The sequence below is a fragment of the Electrophorus electricus genome, chromosome 11, assembly GCF_013358815.1.
Source record: "Electrophorus electricus isolate fEleEle1 chromosome 11, fEleEle1.pri, whole genome shotgun sequence".
Classification (NCBI taxonomy): domain Eukaryota; kingdom Metazoa; phylum Chordata; class Actinopteri; order Gymnotiformes; family Gymnotidae; genus Electrophorus; species Electrophorus electricus.
The window spans coordinates 23,414,421-23,441,170 of NC_049545.1; the positions used below are offsets into that span (position 1 = coordinate 23,414,421).

At 49.0% G+C, this 26,750-nt stretch overlaps 1 protein-coding gene across 6 annotated transcripts in view; it reads left to right on the plus strand.

The window, feature by feature from the left end:
- The window catches only part of tenm3 (teneurin transmembrane protein 3), a 263,354-nt gene that overhangs the window by 189,662 nt on the left and 46,942 nt on the right, over window positions 1-26,750 (plus strand). For 3 of the 6 annotated variants that reach the window (XM_035531325.1, XM_035531327.1, XM_035531330.1), the window contains 8 exons: window positions 612-713; window positions 1,131-1,325; window positions 3,948-4,148; window positions 9,673-9,858; window positions 16,966-16,989; window positions 18,038-18,058; window positions 19,637-19,783; window positions 23,664-23,880. In XM_035531325.1, coding sequence (XP_035387218.1) covers window positions 612-713; window positions 1,131-1,325; window positions 3,948-4,148; window positions 9,673-9,858; window positions 16,966-16,989; window positions 18,038-18,058; window positions 19,637-19,783; window positions 23,664-23,880 — 1,093 coding nt within the window. The remainder of the gene's footprint in view (window positions 1-611; window positions 714-1,130; window positions 1,326-3,947; window positions 4,149-9,672; window positions 9,859-16,965; window positions 16,990-18,037; window positions 18,059-19,636; window positions 19,784-23,663; window positions 23,881-26,750) is intronic. The other 3 variants (XM_035531328.1, XM_035531329.1, XM_035531326.1) reach the window with 2 other exon arrangements.

Here is a 26,750-nt window from a genome sequence, read left to right on the forward strand (position 1 = left end):
CACTGCTTATGTGCACAAGCTGATTTAACATGTTGAATCTGATCTATAACCAAACAATGGCTGATGCTTAATCTTAACAAATCTAAAGCAGAAAAACAAGCAAAAATAGTAACAGAAATATTATCCACTTTGCCCAAAAATGCATGTTTCTGTATCCATGGTATTGTGTGTGTGTTGGGGGGTGTGTGGGTGTGTTTGTGTGTGTGTGGGTGTTGGGGTGTGTGTGTGTGTGTTTGAGTGTGTTGGGGGTGTGTGTGTGTGTGGTTGTGTGTGGGTGTGTGTGGGTGTTGGGGTGGTTCTAGTGGTCACCCAGCTGTTCACAGGCATGCTTGGACTGAGTGGCTGGCTGGTAATTGGTAGTAATCGTTCTCTGATTGGTTCATTAAAACAGAGAGCGCTGGGACGCGTCATAGACCTCGTCAAACAGCTGGCGCCTCTTTAATTAAAGATGGGCTAAAGCCGACCTCACAAAGTCTGAATGCGGCTAATTTCCCCACACTGCCTTCTCAATTAACGCTTCCCTCCTCTACCCCTCTCTCTCTCTCTCTCTCTCTCTCTCTCTCTTTGTCTCGCTTTCTCTCTTTCTTTCTCGTGCTGCTTCTTTCCACCAGAGTCCCTCACAGAGTGTCCACACAATTGCCATGGCAACGGAGACTGTCGCTCAGGAACGTGTCATTGTTTTCCAGGGTTTCTTGGGCCTGATTGTTCGCGGGGTAGGTACACACACACACACACACACACACACGCACGCACACACAACCACTGTGGCATTCTTTAATTGCTTTCAGATTGTTATTGGAGTGCAGATGTCTAGTGGAACATGTGTTTTGCTTTCCTTACCATTCCTGATTGGTTCTTATTACCAACATGAGGAAACAATTAGCCTAATTTCCTTCTCCTTTGTCCTGAACTATTATCTAGGAAATCTGAAATCTTTGCCACACCGGTTTGCCCCGTTCGTATCATCCTAAAAAAATAATAAAAGCCGTTTATATAAATAAAGAGAAAATCTCTTAATAAACATTCTAATAACTTGAAGAAGCCCTCGGCTATGTGCAGTGCTACAGTGTTGCCATGTTGGATTCACCTTTGACCCGTGGCACTTAAAATGGTGCTGTATCTCTGTGCAGCTGCGTGCCCTGTGTTGTGCAGTGGCAATGGCCAGTACTCCAGGGGGCGCTGTCTGTGCTACAGTGGCTGGAAAGGGACAGAATGCGACGTTCCCAACAACCAGTGCATCGACATCCACTGCAGCGGCCACGGGATCTGCATTATGGGCCTGTGTGCCTGCAACACAGGCTATAAGGGAGAGAACTGTGAGGAGGGTAAGTAAGCTATTGGACCTCGGGACCCCACAAACCTCAAACTGCGCTACTGGAAACCCGAAAACTGTAGGAAAGGTTTCAGAACTCTTGAATGATGAAAACGAGTTTAGATCCCCCCCCAAACTCCACTCTGCATACTGTCAGGAAATTTGCAGGCAAGCTGTGAGATGTTTACTACAAGTGAGACGTGTTTGCTGTTACATGTTTAAGGTACACCTGCTCTAATCCAGATTCCAATCAGGTTTCTTTCCAGGGCGTTTATTATCAGAGTCAGGTGTGTTAGAAACCGGGCCTGGGTAGCAGTTGGCATTGGTGGGAATCGCACCTGCATCTGGAGTCATGCCACACTAAGGGGTTTTGCTCCACCTCAGACTAACGTCCACGATGCAGCGCATCGAGAGGCCGGCAGCGCCCGGAGCAGGCATCAGACATAGCGGAGCTCCAGGAGCTCTGACGGAGACCAAGGTTTCCGGTCTCAAAGACGCCCCGTCCCGTCGTCACCCTGTGTTGCGGTGTAACTCAGGCGAGCCTTCTCGGAAGCTGACATTGATGGCCAACTCCAGAAGTTCCCATGAAAGCAGGCGAGAACACTTTGGCTTCCCGTTTTTTAGACGAGCGGTTTGGTGGTTGGGAGAAAGAACCCGTCTGAGGCAGAACCTGACGGAGGCGAAGTCTGAGAGGATTCATTAGAGCTCCATTAAGGCCTGTTTCATTATGTTATCAAAGATGGGGAGATAATGTGTCATAAACACACTACCTGATTTTCATCAGGTCAGGAAAGCCATCGATTTCTCTCACAGAAGCGTTCTTTGAAAGCATGCCCTATCTCTGAGGGGGACGGTCTGGTCTGTCTGCAGATAATCACTCTGACAGAGAGAAAGAGAGAGAGAGAGAGAGAAATGTGATCAGGGCATCTCTGTCTCTTTGGCTAATGAGGGACACGCAGTTGCATACACAGTCATCAGAAGGCCTGTATCTGTGTCTCTGTGCTGCTGTGAGCTCCTAATGTCCCTGTAATAATCGTTAGCTAGTGTTAATAGTTCACTGTTGCAGAAACAGTTGCTGTTCTCCACTTCACAGAGCGTCTAATTGCATAGACATCGGCGACCGATACAGGAATCGTGCTCCCCACAACAACAGCCTCTGTTGCACGCTGGAGAGGGACAGAGCAGATCTGGACTAGCAGGGGTAGTGTGATGTGTAACACTCTCGTTACGGCGGGGCCACGGTTGAAGGGTTTTTTTGTGTTTGGGGGTTTTTTTGGGAGTGGGATTGTATTTTGTTTTTGACCTGGAAAATAGCATTCCCACTGCGCAAGGGCATTGATTTGTCTCTCACACACACACGTGTGCACACACATGCGTGCACGCACACACGCTCGCGCGCTCACACACACAAACACACAGGCTGAGGCAGAAGAGGAGCTAATGTAATTAAGTGTGAGTGGATTGTATTTTCCTACTATGGGCAGCCCTGATGAAACGCTCAATGGTCTGATTAAGTCCCATCTCCATTACAGTTACACACACACACACACACACACACACACACAGTGTACACACCGACACTAACACAGTATACACACACGTTACACAAATAAACAAACAGATAACCCACAACCCACACATGCTACACACACACACACACACACACACTGTTTTTGTGTAAAATACACTATCAGTCTTAGGGTGTGAAAAGCCTTATTCTACTAATGGTGGAATGAAATACCCCGTGTTGGGGTCACCAGCAAATCACGTAACTCAGCTCCTCTGATCTCACCTGACACTGCAGGGCTCCACCTTCAGAGAGGGAGAGAGGGTGGGGTCTTCACTGCACAGTAAAATCCCCCGTGTTAGATTAAGCCTGCAGTGTTGAGTTAACCCTTACAGGACTCATTTGTGTCCAGCTGGTCTTGTGTAAACACGGTATGTGTTAATTCAACAGTGGGGAGTTTGCTGTGTACATATGCTACAGTGTGACAGTACTGGAGCAGTCAATGATCGTAACTAGTTACACAGACACACGTGCTAACACACGCGCGCACACACATCTGCCCATGTGCACACATGTCTTCTGAGCTGTCTCATGCGTGATTATATGCATACGTATACAGGTAGTGTGTGCATACATTATGGAGCGACTCTGTAAATGTGCTCTGTAATATTACTGCCATTTCCACATTAATTCTTTATTGATTTTTTTCTTAGCCTCTATTTTAGAAAAATATAATTGATTATTATTTTTTAACCCACATTTATACATTCAAGAGTTCAAAAGTCCTTTATTATAAATTGGCTAAGCACATTCATACAAATTATTATTTACATTTGTATTGTCAAAGCAATGCAAGCACGCATATAAAACAATCATTATAAAAATAGAAAGATAAAAGAGAGAATGTTAATTATCAAACGTACAAATAAAAAGTACAAACGTAGTATATATTAGAATTAAGAAAACATTTTGTTTAACTTTATCTTATGTAATGAATAAAGAAAACTTATGACATCTTTACATATGTAAATTTGAAGAGTTATCAAATGTATGTGTGTATGTATTGTGTCTCTCTCTCTCTCTCTCTCTCTCTCTCTCTCCCTCCCTCCTTCTCTTCCACATGTGTAGTGGACTGTCTGGATCCATCTTGCTCCTCTCATGGTGTGTGTATTCATGGAGAGTGCCACTGTAATCTGGGTTGGTCCGGCACCAGCTGTGAGGTTCTGAAGACCACGTGCCCGGACCAGTGTTCGGGTCACGGGACCTACCACTCCGAGAGTGCCACCTGCACCTGTGATGCCAACTGGACCGGGCCTGACTGCTCTATCGGTAGCGCACTTGGCTCTCCTCCGTTGCACACACACACACACACACACACACGCATGCATACACACACAACACATTGCCACACAAACACATATACAGGCACCACACAGTCACAAACGAACATAACTTATAGTGTCCTTGAAATGTAAATAGTAGAGAGCCATGTCTAGACATTGTGTGTGCACAAGTGTATGTGTGTGTGTGCGTGTGTATCTGTGCTTGTGCGTGAATGTGTGTGTGTCTGTGTGTGTATTTGTCTGTGTGTCTGTGCATGCAGGAATGCATATATCGGCGGCCATATGTGGTGTGGGTGTGCGTGTGTGTGTGTGCGTGTGTGTGTGCGTGTGTGTGCGCGCGTGTGTGCGCGCGTGTGTGCGCGCGTGTGTGCGCGCGTGTGTGTGCGCGTGTGTGTGTGTGAGATAATGGCAGTAATAAGAGCTGTATTGGGCTCCCACTGTTTTAAGGTTCACTCATGGCTGCCTGTTAGTTATGTGACATCATCCTCTCAGCATCCAGCAGTGTCTAATGAAAACACTATTTCACCCAAGTGTCCTCCTGGAACTCTCCTCATCCCTCCACCCCTTAACGGTCTCTGTTCTTCTCTCCCCGCTGTCCCAGTGCTCTGCAGGCTGTGGGTGCTGTATTAATTAGTGCTGGGGTAATTAGTGCATCCTGGCCACGCTCCTTAGCCTTGTATCTGCTCCCAGAGCCGGCGTAGAGACGAAGAAACGTGTGAGGCATCGGGAGGCAGGAGGCTTGCGTGCACGGCCTCTGTCTGTTCCATACTGACTGAGAGAGGGAGCGAGAGAGAGAAAGAGGGGGGGGATAGAGAGAGGGAGAGAGAGAGAGAAGGCAGGGGAGAGAGAGAGAAAGGGGGGGATAGAGAGAGGGAGAGAGAGAGAAGGGAGGGGAGAGGGGGAGAGAGAGAGAGAGAAGGGAGGAGAGAGAGAGAGAGAAGGGAGGGGAGAGGGAGAGAGAGAGAGAGAGAAGGGAGGGGAGAGAGAGAGAGAAGGGAGGGGAGAGGGAGAGAGAGAGAGAGAGAAGGGAGGGGAGAGAGAGAGAGAGAAGGGAGGGGAGAGAGAGAGAAGGGAGGGGAGAGGGAGAGAGAGAGAAGGGAGGGGAGAGAGAGAAGGGAGGGGAGAGAGAGAAGGGAGGGGAGAGAGAGAGAGAAGGGAAGGGAGAGAGAGAGAGAGAAGGGAGGGGAGAGAAGGGAGGGGAGAGAGAGAAGGGAGGGGAGAGAGAGAGAGAAGGGAAGGGAGAGAGAGAGAGAAGGGAGGAGAGAGAGAGAGAGAGAAGGGAGGGGAGAGAGAGAAGGGAGGAGAGAGAGAGAAGGGAGGGGAGAGAGAGAGAGAGAGAGAGAAGGGAGGGGAGAGAGAGAAGGGAGGGGAGAGAGAGAGAGAAGGGAGGGGAGAGAGAAGGGAGGAGAGAGAGAGAGAGAGGGGAGAGAGAGAGAGAAGGGAAGGGAGAGAGAGAGAGAGAAGGGAGGAGAGAGAGAGAGAGAAGGGAGGGGAGAGAGAGAGAGAGAGAGAGAGAGAGAGAGAAGGGAGGAGAGAGAGAGAGAAGGGAGGGGAGAGAGAAGGGAGGGGAGAGAGAGAGAGAGAGAGAGAAGGGAGGGGAGAGAGAGAAGGGAGGAGAGAGAGAGAGAGAAGGGAGGGGAGAGAGAGAAGGGAGGGGAGAGAGAGAGAAGGGAGGGGAGAGAGAGAGAGAGAGAAGGGAGGAGAGAGAGAGAGAAGGGAGGGGAGAGGGAGAGAGAGAGAGAGAGAAGGGAGGGGAGAGAGAGAGAGAAGGGAGGGGAGAGGGGGAGAGAGAGAGAGAGAAGGGAGGAGAGAGAGAGAGAGAAGGGAGGGGAGAGGGAGAGAGAGAGAGAGAGAAGGGAGGGGAGAGAGAGAGAGAAGGGAGGGGAGAGGGAGAGAGAGAGAGAGAGAAGGGAGGGAGAGAGAGAAGGGAGGGGAGAGAGAGAGAGAAGGGAAGGGAGAGAGAGAGAGAAGGGAGGAGAGAGAGAGAGAGAGAAAGGGGGAGAGGGAGAGAGAGAGAGGGAGAGAGAGAGAGAAGGGGGGGAGAGAGAGAGACGGAGAGAGAGAGAAGGGGAGAGAGAGAGAGAAGGGAGGGAGGAGAGAGAGAGTAGGGTGGGGAGAGAGAAGGGAGGAGAGAGGAGAGAGAACAGAGAGAGGAGAGAGAGAGAGAAGGGAAGGGAGAGAGAGAGAGAGAAGGGAGGAGGAGAGAGAGAAGGGAGGGGGGAGAGAGGAGAGAAGAGAGAGAGAGAGAGAGAGGAGGAAGAGAGAGAGAGAAGGAGGGGAGAGAGAGAGAGAGAGAGAGAGAAGGGGGGAGAGAGAGAAGGGAGGAGAGAGAGAGAGAAGGGAGGGGAGAGAGAGAAGGGAGGGGAGAGAGGAGGGGAGGGAGAGAGAGAGAGAGAAGGGAGGGGAGAGAGAGAGAGAAGGGAGGGGAGGAGAGAGAGAGAGAAGGGAGAGGAGAGAGAGAGAGAAGGAGGAGAGAGAGAGAGAAGGGAGGAGAGAGAGAGAGAGAAGGAAGGGAGAGGAGAGGAGAAGGAGGAGAGAGAGAGAGAGAGAAGGGAGGGGAGAGAGAGAGAAGGGAGGGAGAGAGAGAGAAGGGAGGGAGAGAGAGAGAAGGGAGGGGAGAGAGAAGGGAGGAGAGAGAGAGAGAGAGGGAGAGAGAGAGAGAAGGGAAGGGAGAGAGAGAGAGAGAAGGGAGGAGAGAGAGAGAGAGAAGGGAGGGGAGAGAGAGAGAAGAGAGAGAGAGAGAGAGAGAGAAGGGAGGGATGAGAGAGAGAAGAGAGGGAGAGGAGAGAGAAGGGAGGAGAGAGAGAGAGAGAGAGAGAGAAGGGAGGGGAGAGAGAGAGAAGGGAGGAGAGAGAGAGAGAGAAGGGAGGGGAGAGAGAGAAGGGAGGAGGAGAGAGAGAGAGAAGGGAGGGGAGAGAGAGAGAGAAGGAGGGGAGAGAGAGAGAAGGGAGGGAGAGGAGAGAGAGAGAGAGAGAAGGGAGGGGAGAGAGAGAGAGAAGGGAGGGAGAGAGAGAAGAGGAGGGAGAGAGAGAGAGAGAAGGGAGGGGAGAGAGAGAGAGAAGGGAGGGGAGAGAGAGAGAGAAGGGAGGGGAGAGGGAGAGAGAGAGAAGGGAGGGGGAGAGAGAGAGAAGGGAGGGAGAGAGATGAGAGAAGGGAGAGAGAGAGAGCAGGGAGGAGAGAGAGAGAGAGAAGGGAGGGGAGAGAGAGAGAAGGGAGGGGAGAGAGAGAGAGAAGGGAGGGGAGAGAGAGAGAGAAGGGAAGGGAGGGGAGAGAGAGAGAGAGAAGGGAGGAGAGAGAGAGGGGAGGGGAGAGAGAGAGAGAGGGAGGAGAGGAGAGAGACGAGGGAGGGGAGAGAGAGAGAGAGAAGGGAGGGGAGAGAGAGAGGAGAAGAGAGAAGGAGAGGGAGAGAGAGAGAAGGGAGGGGACGAGAGAGAGAGAGAAGGGAGGAGAGAGAGAGAGAGAAGGGAGGGAGAGAGAGAGAGAAGGGAGGGAGAGAGAGAGAGAGAGAAGGAGGGAGAGAGAGAGAGAAGGGAGGGGAGAGAGAGAGAAGGGAGGAGAGAGAGAGAGAGAAGGGAGGGGAGAGAGAGAGAGAGAGAAGGGAGGGGAGAGAGAGAGAAGGGAGGGGAGAGAGAGAGAGAAGGGAGGGGAGAGAGAGAAGGGAGGGGAGAGAGAGAGAGAGAAGGGAGGGGAGAGAGAGAGAGGAAGGGAGGGGAGAGAGAGAGAAGGGAGGAGAGAGAGAGAGAGAAGGGAAGGGAGAGAGAGAGAGAGAGGAAGGGAGAGAGAGAGAGAGAGAAGGGAGGGGAGAGAGAGAGAGAAGGGAGGGGAGAGAGAGAGAAGGGAGGGGAGGGAGAGAGAGAGAGAAGGGAGGGGAGAGAGAGAGAAGGGAGGGGAGAGAGAGAGAAGGGAGGGGAGGGAGAGAGAGAGAAGGGAGGGGAGAGAGAGAGAGAAGGGAGGGGAGAGAGAGAGAAGGGAGGGGAGAGAGAGAGAGAGAGAAGGGAGGGGAGAGAGAGAGAAGGGAGGGGAGAGAGAGAGAAGGGAGGGGAGGGAGAGAGAGAGAGAAGGGAGGGGAGAGAGAGAGAGAGAGAAGGGAGGGGAGAGAGAGAGAAGGGAGGGGAGAGAGAGAGAAGGGAGGGGAGGGAGAGAGAGAGAGAAGGGAGGGGAGAGAGAGAGAGAAGGGAGGGGAGAGAGAGAGAAGGGAGGGGAGGGAGAGAGAGAGAGAAGGGAGGGGAGAGAGAGAGAGAAGGGAGGGGAGAGAGAGAGAGAAGGGAGGGGAGAGAGAGAGAGAGAAGGGAGGGGAGAGAGAGAGAGAAGGGAGGGGAGAGAGAGAGAAGGGAGGGGAGAGAGAGATTGCTTTTTTGTTCAGTCACCCTTTTCTCCACCTTTTTAATCACTTCTTCTCAATCAGTTTTGACTTCATACATTACAAAGAAAGTGAACTTCAGTCAGCTCTTGACATTAGCACACACACACACACACACACACACACACACACACACACACACTTCCTGCTCACCTGTCACACCCACAGTGACAGCACAAAGCAGAGACATAAGACTGAAGCAGGGATTCACCTACTTTTATTTATATATATATATATATATATATATATATATATATATATATATATATATATATATATATATATATATATATATAAAAAGACTGAAATACTGAAATATATATAAGACTGAAATATTCCGCCCTTTTCCGTGACTGGAGCTGCATGTCTTGTCACAGATCCCAGTTCTTCCAGTAAAGAGAACCAGTGAGTATTCAGGGTGCAGGTGGATTTGCGGCTGTGACGTGCTACAGAAATTTAGCTTGGCTTGCTATCTTCTCTTTTCTTTCTTATATTCTTTTTCATTTGTCTCCATCTTTCTTCCTCCCTTCCTTACCTTAGAAACAGCAGTTTATTTACAGCTTACGTCTACAGCAGATCGAACACCCCCACTACACACACACACACACACACACACACACACACACACACAGAGAGAGACTCACACAGAAAGACAATGTCTCTACCCCACTGCCCACCGCATTCACACTCACAGGCACTCACACACACAAACACACACACTCACGCACGCAGATAGACTCTGGTCAGGGCTTGAGAGCTGTCAGTGGTCTGGGTAGTTTGAAGAGGTCCCGCCCCCACAGGATTCTGATTGGGCCGCTGCCTGTCTGCCTGCTTCCCGATCAGAGCTGTTAGGCTGGACAGAATGTGACCTCTGTGTCCTGTTGGAATGTGTGGTGTGTGATCATGTATGAGTGTGGGTGGGGAGCACTGTATTTGTGTGTGTCTGTGTCTGTGTCTGTGTGTGTGTCTGTGTGTGTGTCTGTGTGTGCGTGTGTGTGTCTGCGTGTGTGTGTGTGTGTTCATGCGTGTATGTGTTTCTATGTGATGTATGTGTGCTGAATAATTGTGTATATGCTTGTGCATATGTGTGTGTATACTGTGTTTTAGGATGAATATAGCTTTGATATCTCTTTTGTATGTGTGAGTGCAGAAGTGTGTGCGGTGGACTGCGGCTCCCACGGAGTGTGTTTGGGCGGGAGTTGCCGGTGTGAGGACGGTTGGGCAGGCTCCGTGTGTGATGTGAAGGCCTGCCATCCTCGCTGCACTGAACACGGGGTCTGCAGAGACGGGAAGTGCGAGTGCCATCAGGGCTGGGCAGGAGAACACTGTACTGTTGGTAAGACACACTCACACACACACACACTCACACTCACACACACACACACACACACACACACACACACACACACACACACACACTCACACACACACACACTCACACACACACACACACACACACACACACTCACACACTCACACACACACTCACACACATACACACTCACACACATACACACACACACACACACACACTCACACACACACACTCACACACGCACGCACGCACACACACACTCGCACGCACGCACACAGACACACACACAGACACACACACACATACACTTGCATGCATGTACAAACATACACACACTTACACGTATATACACACATGCACACTCATATACACACAAATATACACATTCACACAAGTGCGTTTAGCAAAGAAGATGGTATGGCTGGTGTGTAGGACTGCTGTATAAGGGCTAGTGTGTAGGATCCATCTCAACTTTGTGTCTGGGACACAATCCAGGCTCTCTGTTTAGTGGCCGAGGACACTCGAATGTGCTGGTAGTTTTACTTTCATGGTCCCTGTGTACCAAATAGTTCAGGTTTTTAAAATCAAGTAGCAAATTCCTGCGTGCCTGGCATCTTTTGGATGCTTGTCCCGGCGAGCGTAGCCATGGTGACAGACACGACCCTGCACCTCAAGTCCATACAGCAGAATGGTCTGAATTACACTATCGTATCATTTGCCTCAAATCGAAATGGTTATATCGGTGCAGTAGGTTCTCTTTATTACACATAGTCCTCTGTGAGCGTTTAGCTCTGCTACATTCACTGGCTGGCAGTCACGACGAGGTCGAGGTGAGTGTGCGTCAGCGTCTGCTCCGAGGCGCTGCTGTCTAGAGTGAACTGGCGTTTGTGTTGCTGGCATCGTGGCTTTTTCTGGGAGATCATGACGTTGGTCTTCTTTGGTTTCACTGCCAGGGCCCAGTTCTAGCGCGGGTTCTCCAGCAGGTCCGTCTGCAGCTGTAAACTCCAATGTTTCATAACTCGTTGATGTATACATTGTTAGACCGAGTCTGTATCCCTGATTCACTCCTCTTTCCTGAGTGATGAACTCACTATGTTTGTTACCAGTTCTTACCCCCATGATTGTTTCCCAAACACCCTGATATAATAACGTCACAGACTTGATCCCTGACACCACATTGTGAAAGATTATAATGTGGTCCCTCGTGCGTTCTTGAGCTCAACCAAACAGACAAGGATTTGTCTGTTTTTGTTTATGTTTATTGATTAGCATGGGTAAGGTTTATATGTGATCATCCGTGCGGGGATTTGGAAAGAAGCCATTCGGCTCTTACTCATGACGCTGTGTTCATTAAGGAAGGTCAAAGTCCTTGTGTTTAAAATGCTACTAAATACCTTCCCTGGATTACTGCTCACACAAATTCCTCACTCTCTCTCTCTCTCTCTCTCCCTCTCTCTCCCGCTCTCTCTCTCCCTCTCCCTCTCTCCCTCTCTCCCTCTCTCTCTCCCTCTCTCCCTCTCTCTCTCTCTCTCTCTCTCCCTCTCTCCCTCTCTCTCTCCTAGTCTTTCTTTTCCCCTGTGTGTACTGAGGTCTGTTGGACTGCTGCTTGCTCTCGTCGTGGATGCGCTGACCTTTCCTGGTTAGTAACTCTGGCATTTTCCTGCTGCTGTGAGCGGCAGCGGCTCCGGTAGATCGGTGCTCCAGCTCACCACGGCACGAGCTCCAAAATCTGAAATGTCGTTCTTGTTAAAGTGGTGACTGCGCAAACCCCAAAGCCCACAATTCAGCTTTTAAAACTGCTCACCCTGTTTGGCCCTCAAAGTGGAAGCGGTTGTGTGCGCAGTTTTCTTTTTTTCTCGGTCAATTAGACTTTTCTTCACTTTTCTAATTCAACTCTTTCCATTTCTTGCCACACAGTGCTGAAGATCTAGTCTTAACTTAGTGGCGTTTGGTCTTGTTTCCACATAAACACTGGATCAGGTGGCCAGATTAGTGCTGGGCCCAAACCCAGCAGGGGTGGATCTCCAGGAAGAAAGACAATTAGCCTCCTGATTCTTCTTGGACCTTGTCTCTTGCCATATCCGGCGGGTGGCCGTGTGCACAGGCCAGTCACTGCTGGGCTACGGCCCTGCATCAGGTGGCTAAATCTGCCCGTGTTGTTAGCGTGTTGGCGCGTGTTGTTAGCGCGTTGGCTCTGTCTGCACGCCACCCCGATTCCCCGCAGGCTGCGGTAGGTGCTCAGCGCGTCGGCGTGAGTGATCACAGCACGCCGCCTCGTTAGCTAGCGGCTGCCTAACGGGAAAACCTGGCCCACGTTTGCCCGCTCCCATTAGCAAGGCACTAGCACGTGTTTCTGCCACTTTATCAAGCCAGAGATTACATGTGCGCGTGCACGCACACACACAGCCTTGGCCACCACTTTAATTTAACAAGAAATATATTAATGAACCTGTTTGTCTAAGTGTAGCAGTGTTACTAGGCTGAGAACTGCGAGCAGAGCCTGCCTGTGGTATACATGGAGGCCTTAGAGCAGTGTGCGTGCGTGTGTGCGTGTGCGTGTGTGTGCGTGCGTGTGTGTGCAGTAACAGGGACTAGGAAAATGTCTCAGAATTCAGCCCTACAGGGTTCCACTTTTGGCATTAGTAAGGATTATAGATTAGAAAAGTCACTTTGAGACAAGGTTACACCAGCACTCTGTCTCTTTCTACCTGAGATCATTCTGTATGTGTGTGTGCGTGTGTGTGTGTGCGCGTGTGTGTCTGTGTGTGTGTTAGAATTATGGTATCTAATGCATCTTTTATGTCAACCTGGTGTAAGGAGTCTCTTTTGGCTTAGTATGGGGTGATTGATTGTGTGTGTGTGTGTGTGTGTGTGTGTGTGTGTGTGACCTTCCTATCTTCTCACATCCATGCTCTCATTAACCCCATCACAGTTTGTACACAGTCACTTCCCTTCCAAAAGACCACATGCTTACATCATCATCCTTTATCTCTCTTATACGTATATACACACACACACACACACACACACACACACACACACTCATACCTAAACTCACAGTGTCTGTACCAAACGCAGGCCCTTATCACAGACAGAGGTATGTTATTACGTTAGGTTATTGTGTTAGTTATTGTGTTAGTTATTGTGTTAGGCTATTGTGTTAGTTGTATTAGGTTATTGTGTTAGTTATTGTGTTAGGCTATTGTGTTAGGTTATGATGTTAGATTATTGTGTTAGGCTATTGTGTTAGGTTATGATGTTAGATTATTGTGTTAGTTGTTGTGTTAGGTATTGTGTTAGTTATTGTGTTAGTTGTTGCATTAGGTATTGTGTTAGGTTATTGTGTTACATATTGTGTTAGGCATGTCTACGTCCAGGCCAGTTTTACTACACACTGAGTCAGTGGTTTTTATCAAGACAGACACTGTGAGCTTTTGTTTTGTTTCAGAACAATATTTAGACTCTGGCAGGGAGGGAGTCGCTTAGACACCTGCCCTAGGTCATCAGCGCTTCTTAAGCGCCACCTACAATGCTGTTTGTATTTTCATGCTGGGCGTTTCCATGGTGATGACTGGTTTTGACTGGCCAAATAAGTAGTTATTTTGGAGGAAGAGACCTCAAATTATAGTCAACAAAACAGAGCTGGATTCCACAGAGAGGGGGAGCAGGGTGTGGAAGGCTCTTCTCTTGGAGAGAGATCATCAGAATGGCGCATACTGAACGTGAAAATCAAGCCAAGACCTGATCCAAACACATAGGGAAGCCCTTCCAGAAATCACGAAGGAGTTTGCAGCTTTCTGGAGAGCTGTACAGATTGGCATTTCCAATCTTATTTATCAGACACACACACACACACACACACATACACACAAATATATATAAATTGTTTGTTTATATATGCAAAACACACACACACACCCCCCCACGGGATATCTGACATATGTATATTTGGAAGCCCTGCTAATCCAGATTTACCATGGCATTGTAACACACACACACACACACTCACACTCACCCTAGACTATAATGTATCGCACACAGTAAGCACATGCGTTATATTCATTGACTGAGACAGAGTTGACATCCTGTGACATGTACGTTCACGCATGCATGCATATTACCATTAAGCTGGACAGAAATGACAGCAATATGGCATTTTCTAAAACACACACACACATACACACGTTCCTATTTTCTCTTCCGATAGACTGAATTCTCTTCCCTCTCTACAATTTGTATCTAAATTAGACATCTCAGGCCAGAGGAGTCTGAACGGACACTTCCAGATCTCTGTGTGATTTCCGCATCTTGATCATTATTTAATGAGTCACCCTTTCAGAGATTAAAATGAAATATATTTTTGGGCAAAGAGAAAAACCTGTGTGTGTGTGTGTGTGTATATGTGTGTGCGTGCGTGTGTGCGTGCGTGTGTGCGTGCGTGTGTGCGTGCGTGCGTGTGTGTGTCCGTGTGTGTGTGTGTGTGTGTGTGTGTGTGTGTGTGTGTGTGTGTGTGCGCGCGTGTGTGTGCGTGTGTATATGTGTGTATGGCGTGCGTTTGTGTCAGTGAGTGTGTGCGTGCGTGTGTGTGTGTGTGTGTGCGTGCGTGTGTATATGTGTGCGTGTGTATATGTGTGTATGGCGTGCGTTTATGTGTCAGTGAGTGTGTGTGTGCGTGCATGTGTGCGTATGCGTGTAATCCTCTGCGTTTTGCTGTCATGGTCCCTCACTGGCGATTCACTGGGCTCTTTGTGCTTTTATTTGAGCACCAGGCTCAGGAGCTGATTGGACCATCACCAGTACCTGGCTGGTATTTGATTGGTCCAGCAGGGCAGGATGGGAAAGCCTGTGTGTTCAGAGTGTGTGTGTGTTACCTCCAGGGCTCAGGACAGGTACAGCACCAACATGTGGTTGTGCACAGGAGTGGCGTAATGAGACTTCTCGCGCTCCGGTCCGGAAGGTCTCCTTTGCTTAACCGTCTTGCTCGCGTGTTTTCCTCCTCGCTCTCCCTCTCTCTCCCTCTCTCGTTTGCTCTCTTGCTTGCTGTCTCTTGTCCTGTCATGGGGTGATGGTGTTGAACTGGGCTGAGTCTGGGGGGACTATTATTCCCAGATGAATGTCACTTTAATCAGGGGCCTTTAAATCCGAACACGGTGAAGCGCCGATGACCGAAAACACCCCCCCCCCCCCCCATCTCTCTCTCGTCTTCCTTCCCTAAGGACGGTGGGTATTAAAGAGCAAACCTTCAGCTGTAATTACCCAGTAAATGGTTGGCCCCAGAGCTAGTGCTCATGTCTGAGAATGTGTAGGTGATGTTTTCATAACCCTGGATTTAATATGAGGCTTGCCAAGTATTCACACAGCACAAGGCTCTGACTCTCACTGTAGGGAACTGCTCTGGCAGTCAACAAGTACACACACACACACACACACACAAAATACATGTGCACAGACACATCATACCAAACACCAACAGAAATTTGATATTTTGTATTTATGTATTTTAGATATTAAATACACCTATGGTACACAGATATTCAGACACACACACACAAACAGAAATCGTATGCAAATCATATCACAAACTTAAACAGAAAACGTCCCATATGAATTTGCTCTTTCTTACAGTAACACACACACACACACACAGGACTACAACAACAACATATGTACACATGGAGCAGGTGAGTTTCAGTCTGAACTCACATTTAGATTTTTATTCCAGAAGCTTTGTCACTTTGTGTCTGTAGTATTTATTATTGTTGTTGTTGTTCTTACAGTGGTGCTGTAGTATTATTACAGCTGGTCTATAGTATTATTACAGCTGGTCTGTAGTATTATTATAGCTGGTCTATAGTATTATTACAGCTGGTCTATAGTATTATTACAGCTGGTCTGTAGTATTATTACAGCAGGTCTATAGTATTATTACAGCAGGTCTGTAGTATTATTACAGCAGGTCTGTAGTATTATTACAGCTGGTCTGTAGTATTATTGCAGCAGGTCTGTGGTATTATTGCAGCAGGTCTGTAATGTTATTACTCTGCATTTGTAGTATACAAGGTGCATCCAATATCCTGTCATGATTCTTTTATCCACAGTGTTTTATCAAGTGATGTGAGTCTGAGACACACACACACACCCACTCTCTCACACACACACACACACACACACAAGCAAGCACACACACATATGGATTCACATCTGTGGTGATGACTGGTTTTGGCAAAACCACTCAAATACAAACCACTCAAATACACACCTTTTTCCAAACCACTCAAATACAAACCACTCAAATACACTTTTTTTTCAAAACCACTCAAATGCACACCTTTTTCACTCAGAGAGAGATGCTGTATTTCCCATTTGTGTGGAACCCCACAAGGACTTGCCATGATGAGATTTCACAACGACAGATCCAAACCCTTCATTCAAGCTCACAGCTCGCGATTGAACATGTAAACAGTCACGGCCATCCGAGCCCAGAGCTACTGTTGCATTGCGGCTACGATCCTGTACACTCCGCAACGTTCCTGCTTTCTCTGCTGGTTTCCATCGGCTGTGGTTCATTCCAAGCAGATATATGTGGAGATGGCTGGCAAGCACATGCTCAAATGCTAAATGATGTGTGAATCGATGTGACTGGTTGGTTGTGACTTGCCTTTACACTTCTTTGATGTCCAATGTAGTATGAGTTTCGTGCTTGTGAGATTGATGGCCGTGCACAATTTGTAGCTCTTTAAAATGGCTTCCTGTTTCTTACGCCTTTGCTCCATTTGCCCTTTGTGTTGTGAACCTGTGTGTGTGTGTGTGTGAGTGCGTGCATGCATGCGTGAGTGCGTGCGTGTGTGTGTGACTGCGAGCGTGAGTGTGTTTGTGTGTGAGTGTGTGTGTGAGTGAGTGTGTGCGTGAGTGCGAGCGTGATTGCGTGTGTGCGTGAGTGAGTGCAAGCGTGCGTGAGTGCGAGCGTGAGTGTGAGCGTGCGTGCGTGCATGCGTGAGTGTGAGCGTGAGTGCGTGCATGTATGGGGGATATTATGTCTGCTGTTCTTGGACCCTACTGTAACTTCTTTACCTTCTTTTTGAAACGTCTGCTCTGTCTCTCTCTTTCTGCGTCCTGCTCTCTCTGAAGCTCACCCGGAGACGTATGTCCAAGGTACTGTGTCCTTCCTTCCTCTGTTCTATGTGCATGTGTGCGCCAGTTCAGATGTTGATGGCACTTTGACTGCACATTAATAACCTCCACACACTGTCTCCTCTCTCTCGCTCTCTTTTCCTCTCTCATTCTATCTTTCTGTTTCTCTCGCTCTGTCTCTCTCTCTTTCTCTCCCCCTTGCGTATACTATCTGCTCCAGAATAACTGATTCTTCATTCTCATCTCTCTTTTTGGGACTGTCAGAAATCCAATCCCATGCCCTTAGCATTCTCCTTGGCAAATGTCCCCAATTTGCTGAGCAGTGCAACGGCCTCCCTCCCTCTCTCAGACACACATACACACACATGCACGCGTGCGCGCGCTCAGTAAGTTCCTCAACCTGCTCTCGTGTGTAGATCGTAGTGATCCGCTGAGGCACTCGACACAGGCGTGTGTCTGTGTTCTGTGTCCACAGCCCTTGGTGTTTATATATATATATATATGTACACACACCGTAGTTGGAATACATCCCTGTGAGCAGGATTTCCATCTACTTGTACACATCACAGAAGAGGACCAACCATCAAACCAGTGTTACAAAACAGTTTTACTCTGTCACACAAACTAACGTCAACACTGCAATCATGCCATAGCTCATGCTCCCAGTGAGGGATTTTTATGCTAATTAACACATTTATTTATTTTGATAGTCTTGTTTTTTTCTTTTTATGCATCAATCAAATGTTGCTTAAATATGGTTTTGTTTATTTTAAGTGCCCTATGCCTAATAAGAAGTTTCCTGTTGCTGTGGTGTGTTTCTGTATTTTAAAACAACCGCGTCGGCCCCCAGAGTGCCGGCTCAGAACCTACAAGGCTGAGCATCATGCCTCTGGCTCTCCCAGTCCCTGGTTTCTGCTCCCCCAGCCGTCTGTCCCTCCGTCTGTCCCTCTGTCTGTCCCTGCCGTCCTGTGTCTCTTTAATGTCCTGTATGCCAGACTCAACTTCTCAGAACCTTTTGTTTTGTTCTGTTGTCCTTTCCTGAATTGACCCTGCTATGGCCCCATGGTAGGAGAGAGGATAGGATTTAAAGGTAAACCCCAACCACAGGGAGATTGTTCCACAAGCAATCACTCCACTCCCTCTCTCTTCCATTCTTTTCTTTCTTTCTTTTTCCCTCCTTCTCTTCTATCCCCCTCCTCTCTTTCTTTTTTTTCTGTCTATGAAGCACGTTGTCAGCGTGTCTCTGTTGCACGCACACTCACACACACACACACTCACCCACACACACACACACACACTCACCCACACACACACACACACACACACTCACACACACACACACTCACACACACGCACTCACTCACAAACTCACACACACACACACTCACACACACACACTCACTCACCCACACACTCACACTCACACACACACACACACACACACACACACACACACACACACGCACTCACACATACACACTCACTCACACTCACCCACACATTCACTCACTCACTCACACACACACACACACACACACACACTCTCAAACTTACACACACACACACTCACTCACACACACACACTCACTCACTCACACACGCACACACACCCCACACCCACACACTCACCCACACACACACACACCCCACCCCCACCCCACACTCACACACCCACAAACACACTCACACACCCTCACACACACGCACATGTGTGATCCCTGAGTTTTTTTGTTCTTGTTTTGGGGATTCTGGGGGTCCTGTCATGCATTCCGTAGCCTGAATCCTGATGTGTTTCTCCAGCTGTTGTTGTTTCTTTATCACCCATGGCCCTGTGCTACCCCCCCCCCCCCCCCCCACCAGAATGTGACCTGGGCAGAAAGTATAGTGACGGCGGTGACCACCCACCCCTCAGAGCCCACCCTCCCTATACTTTATGCCAGGAGTCTCTCTCCTCTCTGAGCTGTGTCTTCACATGGATGCTGTTAAAATCACTGACCTCTCTCTCTCTCTCTCCATTACTTTATTATTATTATCATTATTAATATGTATTTATTTTTATTTGGTTATTCTACAAAATTGGATTACTTTTCCTTCTTTTTTGGGTTGAATATCGTGGAGACATGATATCATGTTTTGTTTTGGGTTTTTTGGTTTTTTGTGATTGACATTTATCTTTTTTCATTTTGAGTGCCCATAACTGAGAGGGCGTGATGATGATGATGATGATGATGATGATGATGTGAGGCCCAAGGTGGCAACGACTGCTGTTGTTTTTTATTTTTAGTTTTATTTTTACATTCATGTGAATTTACAGCCTTTTGTGCATCTCACCGGGCCTGCGCCAAATCCAGCGTCACTCTGTGTTCACCTCTGACCTTTGCCCTCTTCCATCTGCCTCTTTCTGAGTGTGTATCTGTTCAGGGATGTGCTCATCTCTCTGTATGATCTCACCTGCAGGTCTACAGTGTCCCAATACAGCCGCTACTGCAGGCTGACTCTCAACTCACACACACACAAACACACACACACACACACATTATTACCATAACTTAAACACACGCTCTCTAACATGCACACATTATTGCACATACTTGCACACTCCTTTCTCACACACAGACACACACCTGCATGTGCGTGTCTATCTGACTGTGCGTGTGTATCTCTACAGAGGGATGCCCGGGACTATGTAACAGTAATGGCCGCTGCACACTGGACCAGAACGGCTGGCGTTGCGTCTGTCAACCTGGCTGGAGGGGAGTCGGCTGTGATGTCGCCATGGAAACCCTCTGCACGGACGGCAAGGACAATGAAGGAGGTGAGTGTGAGTGTGTGTGTGTGTGTGTGTGTGTGTGTGTGTGAGGGACCGTGTGACTGTGCATTAATTTCTGTATGTGAGATTTGGTGTATTTGTGGGTGTGCATGTGCCTGTGTACTGGTTTGTGTGAGTTTGTGCGCAGGTTTGTTTATTAGCGTGTGAGTGTGTGTGCAACTTTATGGTAATTAGTGAGTGCAAGCGTGAGTGTGATTTGTTTCCTCTTAAGTGGTCTCTTAAGTAATAAGCCCTGCTCCGTGCAGATATGCCCCACCCTCTCTCTGAATGACTGGGTGGGTGGGAGGAGCTAGAGGACTGACCGGCAGACCTCTCCTGACATGCTCTGCCTCTTCCTGCATTCTAGACCCTAAACAGATAACCAGCAAGCAACTCCATCCTCTGACATTGTTATGCTGGGAACAAGGTCTAGAATATTCCAGAAAATAAACAAGCCACTGCAGGCTGCTATCTACAGCCAAAAACATCTTTGTTAGCATTGAAACAGTCCGCAGGTAACAACGGACAGTTGTTGTTGTTGTTGTTTGCTCATGTAGATCAAAAGTTTGCACTTTGCATTCATGCAACATTCTTCCTTGCTCACATCCGGATTCTATTACTAGTAAGGAGAGCATGACAGGCATGCAGACCTGAGTGTAAAACTGCGCAGCGGAGACCGATGTCAGGAGCCAGACACCACAGACGCCTCCACATTAACGCCGGCAGAGTAATGGGGAAGTGGTCAATAAATGAAACCCCTTCACTTTCTGTGTCTGAGCCAATACATTACAAAGAGTCTCTGTCTTAGTTATTAGTGCACGGGTTAGAGCCTTAAAAGATGACACACAGTGACGCCCCCGACACAAGTGTCATTGAGAGGCTTTGAGGTCGAGTAAAGTGAGATGAAGCGATCGGTTTTCATGGGCCTACATAACTCAGGAAACAATGTCTTTGGAACTGACATTTTTCCTTTGGGAGGAGCTCCAGAGCCTCGAACGTGAGGTTCAAAATCATCCTGATGTCGGAGGCACAACTGTGTGAGGACCAGATGATGCACAGAAGATGCAGACAGGAAGATGCACAGACCCACTGTGTGCAGACCAGAAGAGGCACAGACCCACTGTGTGCAGACCAGAAGAGGCACAGACCCACTGTGTGCAGACCAGAAGAGGCACAGACCCACTGTGTGCAGACCAGAAGAGGCACAGACCCACTGTGTGCAGACCAGAAGAGGCACAGACCCACTGTGTGCAGACTGCACAGTCACACTGGTGCTGCAGGGCTGGTTTGCCATATCGGTACCTAACAGGCCACTTTAAGGCAACGTGGATCTACTTTAACGTGGAATTATTTTACCATAGATGGGTTTAAAGTGTTACTTTTACGAATTTTATTATTAAGATTTTTATTATTATTTTGTGATTTTTTGTTTAACTTTATTAAGCTCATGACAGCTGTCTCACAGCTCTTGTAAGACTTACAGCTCACTGTCTTGACAGTTTGTAAGATAAACCCCTGAAACTCCCTTTAGCCCTCCTCACTGCGCACTGGTCCCTCACTCTCTTTCTTTCTCTCTTTCATTAACCCTATCCTTCACTCTGCCCACGCCTCTCAAGCCTTTCTTCAGCTTCTCACTTGTTCCCTCCATCCTCTCTATATGTTCACTCTTTCTCCCCGTCTGTCCATCCTCTCGTTATTTGAACTCTTCCTCCCTATCTCCATCCTCTCTCGCGCTCCATTCTTTCTCCATCACTCTCTTCATCCTAAGACCGGGCTATGTCTCAGACTGACGCGTGTTCAAGGGCGTCTCAGTCAAAACGCAGCAGAAAATAAGCATCTCTCTCCGCTCGCTTTACTGGGGCAGTACTGGAGGCAGTGCAGGGGCAGTACAGGGGGCAGTACTGGCCTGTCATGACCCTGGTCCCGAGGTTGCTCTGCCCGCATAGCTGTTTCTGTCCGTCGGCTTGGAAACACACGCCAGTGCGGCGCAGTGCAGTGCAGGACACACACGCCAGAGCGGCGCAGCGCAGTGCAGTGCAGGACACACGCCAGAGCGGCGCAGTGCAGGACACACACGCCAGAGCAGCGCAGTGCAGTGCAGGACACACACGCCAGTGCGGCGCAGTGCAGTGCAGGACACACGCCAGTGCGGCGCAGTGCAGTGCAGGGTGAGCAGTGGCAATTTTGCACATATGTGTATGTTTTCTCTGCAACTGTTTTTGCTTGAAAAGTCTCTTTTGATGTTAGCATGTAGCAAATCGCATGAATGCTCACTGAAAGTTTTGCTGTTTTTTTCGGTGCCTCCAGCCGAGTCAGGCAGATGTGCAGCGCCTGCCCTGTTCTAACCCGTGTCTGCTCTGTTTTCCTTGCTATATTTTGCTACTTTGCTTTAGTTTCCCTTCATGGTTAAAGTACTGTAAAGTATGTCCAGCAGCCTCCATCATCGCCCTCGTCTGCGCTCGTCAGTCTGAGACATCATAACAAATGCTGGAGGCCTTGAATACGTAGCCATCTGCACGGCGTCCAGTGGTCCGGGCCGGCCTCTGTGTGCGAGCTAACGGCCTGATCCCCTCTCAGGAATCTCGTGTGTGTGTGTGTTGACGTTGGCCATAGGGGGTGGGTGGAGCACAGCGGGAGAGTTCTGAAGAGGTCAGATCTCACGTGAGGCACGGTCATGTTTTTGGCCGGAGTCGTGGGGTGGGGCCGTTGGGGCGGACGGATGCTCACATAAGTAAAACAAACAGTTAGACACACCATCACTCTCGCCAACGAACAGGGTCATCGATGCAGGAGTCAAGAATTAGACTCCCACTGACTGGAGTGTGTGGGGGTGTGAGTGCATGCATGTGTGTTGTATGTGTATGAGTGTGTGTTATGCGTGTGCGTGTGTGTGTCATGTATGTTTCTCTACAGCCCCTGGCCATCATGCTCGGTATGTACACGGGCCTTTTGTAAACTAAGTGTGACGAACGGTGGAGGTTTATGCCTTGGCTTGTGGGGGAGAACATCTCAACTCCACGCAAAGCATTATCCAGCTGTTTACAGAGCGAGAGAGAGAGAGAGAGAGAGAGAGAGAGAGAGGGAGAGAGAGAGAGAGAGAGAGAGGGAGAGAAAGAGAGAGGGAGAGAGAGAGAGGGAGAGAGAGAGAGAGAGAGGGGGAGAGAGAGAGAGAGGGAGAGAGAGAGAGAGAGAGAGAGAGAGGGAGAGAGAGCGAGAGAGAGAGAGAGAGGGAGAGAGAGAGAGAGAGAGAGAGAGAGAGAGGGAGAGAGAGAGGGAGAGAGAGAGGGAGAGAGAGGGAGAGAGAGAGAGGGAGAGAGAGAGAGAGAGAGGGGGAGAGAGAGAGAGAGGGAGAGAGAGAGAGAGAGAGGGAGAGAGAGCGAGAGAGAGAGAGAGAGGGAGAGAGAGAGAGAGAGAGAGGGAGAGAGAGAGAGAGAGAGAGAGGGAGAGAGAGAGGGAGAGAGAGAGGGAGAGAGAGAGAGAGAGAGAGAGAGAGGGAGAGAGAGAGAGAGAGAGTGAGAGAGAGAGAGAGAGAGAGAGAGAGAGAGAGAGAGAGAGAGAGAGAGAGAGAGAGATGGAGGTGGGGTGGGGGAAGAATGGCACTCTGTTTTAAACTGCTCCACTTAGTGCTGAAGTTTGCTCGCCCGTTTCCCTCGGGGTGACGCATCATATGAGAGGCGCTGTTCCCCTTGTAGGCCGCTGGGTCTGCAGGAAGTGGATTCCCCCGAGGTGGGAAGGCCATGAAGAGACAGAAGACACTCATTTTGTGTCTGCTCACACACCACACACAGCGCCGGTTAGCATAGCACCCCTTACTGTAAACCTGTACACAGACGAAAGTAGGTAGTACTGCATTATAATACTGTACCGTGTTCCTGTGTGCGTATAGATGGTTTGGTGGACTGTATGGATCCGGACTGCTGTCTCCAGAGTTCGTGCCAGACACAGCCTTTCTGCCGTGGCTCTCCCGATCCTGCTGACATCATCAGCCAGGGCCAATCGGCTTCATCACAGCAGGCCGCCCAGAGCTTCTACCAGCGAATCAGCTTCCTGGTCGGCCCAGAGAGCACGCATGTCATTACTGGAGAGAACCCCTTCAACAAAAGGTGAGGATGTGTGTGTGTGTGTGTGTGTGTTCGTGTCTTTGGTGGTGTGTGTATGTGTGTGTGTATGTGAATGGTGGAGAGAGAAAGTAATTCTGCTTTTCAGATGTTTGTGAGTGCGAGTGTGTATGTTTGAGTGTGTTTGTTTCTTTTTGTGCTTCTCAGGCACTAGTTACATTTGCTCTATACATTAGCTCATAATCGCTGTGCGAGCGTGCGTGCGGTGCCCGACCATAAACGTTGTCAGCTCCGGAGAGCCACATGCAGAAATTGCTGCTGGCTTACACCACTCGTTCCGACGGTCTCTCTCGGAACTCCACACGGTTACCGCAGCAACAAGACATGCAGACAGCTCCATAAGGAGGTGTGTTTGACCTCCTTTGAGATAATTGCGTTGAGATAATTGCGCAGGAGCGTAGAGGGGCCAGCTGGAGTCCGACGCCTGACGGGCCGGGTGGGAGGAGGGGCTTTAGATCTGCACTCTTCTGAGGACTCGCTAATCACTAACAAGCATGCCGCATTCCTCTCGTCTGGGGGGGGGGTGCGCGCCACGATAGTCACTTTACAGAGAGGTTACCATAGCAACGCTCCCTCATGCCCATTCCGACGGAGTTCTTAAGGAACGTCTGGGACTGATTAATGTCCACCTCCGTCAGTCTCACCTGGAGCGCCTGCCGGTCGCGTTGCGTCCCGGGATAAACCCGCCGTTCAGAAAAACGTTTCCACCCTTGAGCGGCACGTGTGCTTACCCTTGTATAATAACACCTTGATTTGTTTGTTTATCTCTCTCTGGGATTCCTGGGCGCAGCGTTATTCGAACATGCATGTTCCTGACGGCCTCAATCGGCAATGCCTCGGTCCTGCTAATCTGAATACCGGCTTAGTGGCCCGGAGATGCCTGGGACAGATAGAATGGCTGAGCCGCACCAATCATCCTCGTAGGTCCAGTGCCAGCAGCCCAGACAGGGAGATATTAAGCCCCTAATATTGCAGCGGTCAGATAAAGCCTCATCTAATCCAGTAAAACGGGGTGTAGGCTGACGGGATTAATACCCAATGGCAGATTACACATGTATGATACACGTGTCCTGTATAAGGGTCATTCAAGCACACGACAGACTGACTGACTGAGAGACAGGAGGTAATGTAACACAGAACATATGTGGAGAGTTTAGTCTCTCTCTCTCTCTCTCTCTCTCTCTCTCTCTCTCTCTCTCTCTGAATAAAGCTCTTCAGAAAGATCTAGAAATAATCTCTTGCCAAATCCTTTACTTTCACCATAAAAGTATAACATGACACTACTGAGGCCTTGGAAAAATCTCCCTCTGTCAGCAGGGGAGCTGCCGTCTCCCCAGGAGTTGCGGAGCTGCTGACTTAATAATCACAAATGCAAATAAGTAAACACAAATAAAACCTTCTCTCTCCAGCAAGGAGAGTTCTGCGCTGAATTTAAGTTGGTAATTGAATCAGTATCCCCGACAGTAAAGGCGCTGACCCCTGTTTCTGACCATAACCGTGACCTCTAGACTGAGACTGGAATCTGGCAGGTTTCTGGCGGTACCATTCCTGTGTATGCACTCATGAGCTGAGCTTAAATCAGAACCGAGCACGTTTGTTTACATGTCTACATATCTGAGAAACACAGCTGTGGGTCCGAGTCGAATCTCATGGACTCTCGTGGAGACAAATTCAACCGGAAAGTGGAGTAAAGCCTCTCTTCCACCGGAACGCTGACCTTGGTCCACAAAAAAAGGTCGTCGTCTGTTCCAATCTTTCTTCATCATGTCCTCCAGTCAGAGTCAGTTGGAGTAGATTAGAATTCTGGCTGTGTAGCCCATGTTTGGTCAGGCTCGGTGCAGTATGGCAGAGTTGAGACCGCTCCTCTGCCGTCACCCCTGCGCGAGGGGCTGCGAAACCCCGCGTGCTCTGTAGCATCGGCCAAATCCAGTCAAATCCAGCCGCAACTTTTATGATGGAAACATCGTGCAGATTGAAAGGGTTAAGCACTGTTAAGAGAGAAAGAAAAAACCATGAAGTCAGAAAGATGACAAAAGATCAGAACAAAAGTGAGACAGAGAGTAAGAGAAAGAACGAGAGAGAGAGCGAGAGAGAGACCGATATAAGAGACCATGTCTCCGGCAAGTGTTTCTAATAAAGTTGTGAAGGTTTGTGGTCACAGATCGCATATAAGCTGAAACAGTGTAGGTAGATGAGAGGCAGAGAGGCGCGCGCGTGTGTGTGTGTGCGTGCACGCCCCAAGGAGTTTGAATTACAGCCTGCTTTTAGAACACTCTGACAGCATTGACGTGGAGCTGTTCTTACTTTATGAGAGCGCAGAGCCATCGTGGCCTGAGTTACAGCCTCGGGGGGAGAGTGTGTGCCGTGTTCACCTGCATGTGAGGGGAGAGAGTGAAAGACGTAGTGTGTGTGAGGGCAGAGTGTGTGTGTAGAGTGATGGAGTGGAGTGAGTAGGGTGTCAGGAGGGCGAAGTGTTTGAGGGGAGTATCTAAGGTGTGAGGTGTGTGAGTGGAGTGTTTAATGTATGAGAGGAGTGTGTGGAGTGTGTAGGGTGTGTTTTTGGAGGATGGGTGTTTAGTGGAGTGTGTAGGGCATGTGTTTGGAGGGTACGTGTTTAGTGGAGTATGTGTGGAGTGTAGGGCGGGTGTTTGGAGGGTGCATGTTTAGTGGAGTGTGTGGAGTGTGTAGGGTACGTGTTTAGTGGAGTGTGTAGGGTTTGTGTTTAGTGGAGTGTGTGTGGAGTGTGTAGGGTGGGTGTTTGGTGGGGTGTGTGTGGTGTGTGTGGGGCGTGTGTTTGGAGGGTACATGTTTAGTGGAGTGTGTAGGGCATTGGTGTGTGTTTAGTGGAGTGTGTA